Source organism: Gadus macrocephalus, chromosome 2 (genome assembly GCF_031168955.1).
Source record: "Gadus macrocephalus chromosome 2, ASM3116895v1".
NCBI classification, from domain to species: Eukaryota; Metazoa; Chordata; class Actinopteri; order Gadiformes; family Gadidae; genus Gadus; species Gadus macrocephalus.
Window position 1 is genome coordinate 9,075,470 of NC_082383.1, and position 6,277 is coordinate 9,081,746.

Sequence of the window (6,277 nt, forward strand, 5' to 3'; positions counted from 1 at the left end):
AACAGTTGCAGGCTATGGAGGCAAGCGCCCAGTATACCTGGCCCTTGATGAAAGTCTTCAAAACATTTAAAGAAACCGGAACTTGTTTCTTCTTTTTGAGTGCAATCTGAGGCATGGTCCATGTCAAATCCCTTTTCATCCATTGGCAACAGATAAATAGAGACATTCCTGTAATCTAAGGGAACGGCCACTGTGTGGGCGTGGGTATGGGTGTTTGTTTGTGTTATGGGTTGCCCTATCAGCTCTTTAATGACCGGTACATAAATTCACTGATATGTCAATTAATATTCAAAAGGACTTGAAGGGGGAGGGGTTGTGATGAAAGATGCACTGATCATACATGGAGGAACTAAATTGCTCCTCTTATTGGACGGCAAGCAAATGTTTGTAACTCACATTTAACTAATCTGAAGAGATGCTGCAACATTTTTCACGCTTTGCTGTCACGCCTCTCATTGCCCTAATCTCTTCTCTCTCTCTCTCTCTCTCTCTCTCTCTCTCTCTCTCTCTCTCTCTCTCTCTCTCTCTCTCTCTCTCCCCCACCTACTATCTATCATCCATTTCTCTCTCAACCCCCCCTCTCTCTCATCCCTCCCTCCCCTCTCTCATTCTGCCTCATTTCCCCTCTCTGTCTCTCGCCCTTCCTCCAAGTCCTCCCTGACAGACTGCGGCACTACACATGTTTATGGCACGCTGGCACAAAGACCGCAAGCTGCAGAGGTATTAGTGCACGTCGCAGCATGTGCTTGAACACACACATACATACACACGCAGATTTTCACACAGACATTCGCTTGCAAACACGCGCAAGAACACATATGACCAAACACACACACACACAGACAAACACGCGCACACACACACACACACACACACACACACACACACACACACACACACACACACACACACACACACACACTTACCCGCATAGACACACACAGAGACATATTCACACGTTTCGGTCAAACTCATCTGTTGAGCTGACAGTGCTTTTGGGGGAAGGAGATTAAATAATGAGTGAGAGGGAAGGAAAGGAAGGAAGAAAGAGCCAGGTTGCAGCCAGGGGGTTGGGGTAAGGTAGGGGGATTGGGGGAGAAAAAAGGATCCAAAACTATTAAAATAGGGGATTTTTAAGTATACTGCAAACATGATGCAAAGATGTTACAGAGAATGTGTCAGAGAAATAGAGAAGACGGGGCGGGGGGGAGAGTCAGCGAATGAGAGGTGCGCTCATTTGATCACAGAAGAGCGATCGAGCGGGCGTGCGTGCGTGCGTGTGTGTGTGTGTGTGTGTGTGTGTGTGTGTGTGTGTGTGTGTGTGTGTGTGTGTGTGTGTGTGTGTGTGTGTGTGTGTGTGTGTGTGTGTGTGTGTGTGTGTGTGTGTGTGTGTGTGCGAGAGAAAGAGAGAGAGACAGAAAGAGAGAGAAAAAAAATAGGGGGAGGAGTGGGTCTGCGATCAGGAGAGAGGGAGAGAGAGCCAGAGAGGGTGGAGTATACGCGTGTGATCGAGGGGCAGCAACAGAGCGGGAGAGAGAGAGAAAGAGAGAGAGAACACAGTAGAGCACAGCGCAGTAGACGGCAGACGCAGCGGCTTTCCACAGCGCTAGGACACAGACCCAGACGCGCACCGCCAAGCTGAACAGAGAAGAACACTAAAAACAATCGGAATACACGCCGCCGGAGGAGACCAACCGACAGCAGGACTCGCCAACTGAAAGGGAGAATGGAATATTACAACCACCAGCTGCAACTACAACAACAACAACAACAAAGCTTGAGATTTTCCCGTCTCTCCCCACTTGTGTTTGGAGCGGCAGAGCACCAAGCAGAGCCCCAGTGAAAACACATACATATGATATATATATAAAACTCCTATACATATATATCAAATTATGCCTGTTTTCAGAGAAGCAGCTGATGGACACGGACTGTGTTGAAAGCAAACTAAAAAGAGTCCATTGAATAACTAATTTAAAGGATCTGCTGTTTTGGAAATTTTTAGTAAAGAATTAAAGCATTAAAAATGCTTCTAATTGTGCCTGCCATATGCTGTTTGGGAGAAAAAAGGGTTGAAAATTAATTTGCTGCATTTGGAAACTGGCATTTTCTTTTTCCGAGATGTATTGAGTACTTGAAACCACAATAGCAGCAATCTTCTACATTTCCCAGGAGGCTTCTTCTGAAAACAGGATATATATATATATATATATATTAAGATATATATATATTTACTTTCTCTGTGCTAATTTGATTGATCTTTGGAGGATTTGAGTCCTCCATGCCTCACTGGCCGCCTGCCAGTTCCACGTCACTCCTGTGCGTAACAAGTCCACGTAAAGCTTTGTAGAGTCGGCTGGCCAGCTGTGGAAGAAAACAGTCAGGTGTGGGTGGCAGGTGGTAAATATACCAGAGGGAGTGACAGAGAGAGTGGAAGAGAGAGACCTGGTGAAAGCCCAAGAGGAGAGAGAGGGACAGTGTTGAGAAGAAAAAGATCCAAAACAAACAATGAAAGAGGGCAAAGAATGGATCATGTGTCGGTAAACAGAGAAGTGATGAGAAGAACTGCGTTGTAAAAATCCCAAAAGAGGAAGGACCCGTTTTTGGTAGAAAAAAAGAAGGAAAGCATTACTCCGGAACGAGTCCGAGTCGTCTGCAGAAAGTGGGACAGCGCCGTTGTTGTTCGTCTCGCTCACCGTGCTTGACGTTTTCCCACCTCCCCCCAACCTCTTTTCTCTCTCTCCCCATTTCCCTCCCTCCCTTACCTTGTCATTCCCCCTCCACTCACCAGCACTCCCTCCTCCAAAACCTTTCCCCTTCTCCAACCTCCCCCCTTCCCACAACTCCTACTTACCCCTCCTACCCCAGCTCCCTCCACCAGCACCACCACCCAGCCTTTTACTCCACCCCTGTCGCTGTGTAGACGGACACGCGGGGTCTCGCCGCATTAGCCCATCGGCGGTCTACTCCACTGGGCTCTCTCGCCACGTAACTCTGCCCCCCCCCCCCCCCCCTACCCCGCCCCACCCCTACCCCATTGCTTCTCCCTCCTCTCTCCCCGTCTCCTTAACCTCCTCCCCTTAGCTCCATTACGGAGAGGACGAGACCACTACAAAAGCCCCGCACTCGGGCTAAGGTGCAAGAGCTCAACAGGAGTCCAGGAGCCGTAGAGGGACCCCGATAATTGGACCTAATTGGAGCCACAGTGATAGCCACTGACTTGTTTTTTTCGGTGGAGCTTTTTACTTTCAGAGCTGGTCTTAGAGCGGGTCTGTTTATTTGTGTGTGTGTGTGTGTGTGTGTGTGTGCGTGCGTGTGTGTGTGTGATTGTTGTGTGCGTGTGTTGGTGCACGTGGGTGTGAGTGAGGGAGACCAACAGAGTGAATGGTTACCTCAGGTTGAATTCATCATCAAACTGGGGAGTCCAACTATCATTGAAACTTCAACCGCTTGCTGACACAGAGAGTGTAATTATATCATTCAGCTGTGTTTTGGATTCACTAACCTTGTGAGGACATCCTTTGTGGGTACACAACAGAAGAAGGACTCATCTGTTTTTTTGTGTGGAGAGAGAGAGAGAGAGAGACAAGGTTGGGCTTTGAAAGGTTAGCCAACAAGATGCCTGGCACAAAACAAGAAAATACCCAAGAGCCTGAAAGCTGCAGCCTTAAAGAGGCCAGTTAATCCAAAAGAAGTAAAAGAGGTTGAGACAAAGGGATCACAAGACAAGATCACCACCAGTGTTGCATCGCTTTCTCATCATTTGTCCTGGACATTAGAATCAGGTGTGGACTGATCCGGAACAATAGAAGCCCCAGCAGCCAATGGCTCCTTCCCAGCAAATTTGACAGTTTGGTTGTTTAGGTTTTTGATAGAATCTTCCTTCAAGAACACTGACATCCTGGACATCTTTTTCGAGATACACACAACAGCTTATCGTTGGAGATGCCTCCAGAAGGGTTGATGCCTTGGTGATAAGTCTTCTTAGACTGGACCCCGTCCAAGACTTCTCTGAGGATTTGGGCGTTTTGACGAAGGCCCACCTCGGTCGCCTGCTGATGTCACACAGATTTGTGAAAAGGTGACGTTTTGTTTGCCGTGTGTGAATGGTTCCCAGTTTGTTTATCCCTCTTGAGTCTTCACACAGACACACAAGTATACCTACACACACACACACACACACACACACACACACACACACACACACACACACACACACACACACACACACACACACACACACACACACACACACACACACACGCATACACACACACACCAACATTCACCACAAACAAACCACACAACCACCGTCCTGTGTTCGTGCATGACGGTAGGTTCCCACAAGGGACTAATTTGCTCAGGTGAGGCGGACGTTGAAATAGATAGATTTGTTCGAATGTCTAGGAGACGAGAGCCTACCACAAACATCCCTCACCCTTACTTGCCTGTCTGTTAGAGCTACGCCACTCAAAGGGGGATCCGATAACACCTACGTTGTAATTGAATTCTCTTTATTGTTTTTTTATGTTCTATTCTCTTTTTATAGGCACTGGCCGTGAGTCGAGGCCCATGCAAGAGCTTCACTTTTTTCCCACCAAGGGGTTTTCAGTCTCTTTGGAAATGTATTCAAATCTTTGAAAAAAAAAGAATCTGGGTGCATTTTATGGCCTTGAAGAGGACATCCATTTTGTTTCACCCTTCTTCCCCCCGGCTGCCGTGATCGTACCCAGGCCCTTCGGTTGGGTTAGGCCCATGCCAGACCAGCTCCAACAGCACATAATCTACGCTACGTTCCACCTGCTGCAAGTGTGAACTGTTTTTGCTAGCAAGATCGAATCGAATCAAAGATGGCCGCCTCCTCGCCGCCGCACTCCTTCATTCTCAGCGTCTCCATGGTGATCCTCTTGGGGCTAACGCTACAGGGCGGGTGGAACTCTCAGCCCTCGGGGCTGGTCTCCGCGCAGGCCCCCAGCCTGGGCGCCGACGGCAACCAGACAGCGGTGCCCTCGGCCGCCGGGGAAGCGGCGCTGGTCAAGCCCACGCCGACGCCCGAGTCGGAGGACGCCTCGGTGCCGTCCATCGGCAGCCGCTGCTGGGGATACTTCGACGTCATGGGCCAGTGGGACCCGCCCTTCAACTGCAACGCCGGCATCTACATGTTCTGCTGCGGCTCCTGCTTCTACCGCTTCTGCTGCCAGTTCCGGATACACAGCCTGGACCAGACGTCCTGCTCCAACTACGACACGCCCGTCTGGGCCAACACGGGCAAGCCGGCGGCGCCCGTCACGGAGGTCCAGGAGGAGCCCGACCGGGACCGGACCCACATGATCGTGTACATCATCTGCGGTGTGGTGGCCATCATGGTGCTGGTGGGCATCTTCACCAAGCTGGGCCTGGAGAAGAGCCAGGGCGGGCAGACCGACATGACCAACTCCAGGTGAGCGGGGAGGGATGGGAGACAGGTGGTTGGATGGATGTATGGATGGTTAGGTGGTTGGATGGATATATGGATGCACAGTATGTATGGTTATATGGATAAATGTATAGATATTGATATATCTATATGGATATATATGTATGGTTAGATGGATATATGGATGGGTATATTGATAGATATATGGATATATGGATGGCTAGATGGATACATTGATAGACATATGGATGGTTGGATTGATATATGGATGGATATGGATGGATGTAGAGATATATGGATGCATAGATGGTTAGATGGATATATGGATGGACATACATGGATGGTTAGATGGATTCATGGATAATTAGATGGATATATGGATGGATAGATGGATATATGGATGGACACATAGATATATGGATGGTTAGATGGATATATGGATGGTTAGATGGATACATTGATGCCTGGACATATAGATATATGGATGGTTGGATGGATATCTGGGTGGCTATATGGATGGTTTGATTGATTTATGGATGGGTGAATGGACAATGCTCATTCATGCAGTTGAGGCTGCTTCTAATGATAACTTGGGATGTGGAGATTTTTGTAATGAGATTCAATGGCCTTCACTTACTTCCAATCCCTTAATTGTTTAAGACAGTAAATTGTGGAACGTTTTCCCTTAAAGGCAATGAAAAATGAAGAACAAATCGTGGCAGTGGCAGGAATATAGTGTGCCTGTGTAGTGATACCCTTTTTTTTTTTTCTTTGCACACTTTGTTTACCTTTGGCGATTTTGTAACCGCGTGAGCAAATGATTGTGAGTGTTTGTGTGTGTTTATGAGCATGCCCGACTTG

General features: G+C 48.2%; 1 protein-coding gene across 1 annotated transcript; it reads left to right on the forward strand.

Moving 5' to 3' along the window:
• Window positions 1-1,243: 1,243 nt before the first annotated feature.
• On the forward strand, window positions 1,244-5,444 carry LOC132474481 (protein shisa-9-like). The gene is made up of 2 exons (XM_060075227.1): window positions 1,244-4,081; window positions 4,550-5,444. The coding sequence occupies exon 2, from the start codon at window positions 4,851-4,853 to the stop codon at window positions 5,442-5,444; it is 594 nt and encodes a 197-aa protein (XP_059931210.1). The 5' UTR covers window positions 1,244-4,081; window positions 4,550-4,850.
• The last annotated feature ends 833 nt before the right edge of the window (window positions 5,445-6,277 follow it).

What these genes read in the sequence shown, in the direction of transcription:
- LOC132474481 (XM_060075227.1), top strand. Translation starts at nt 4,851, where the DNA reads ATGGCCGCCTCCTCGCCGCCGCACTCCTTCATTCTCAGCGTCTCCATG.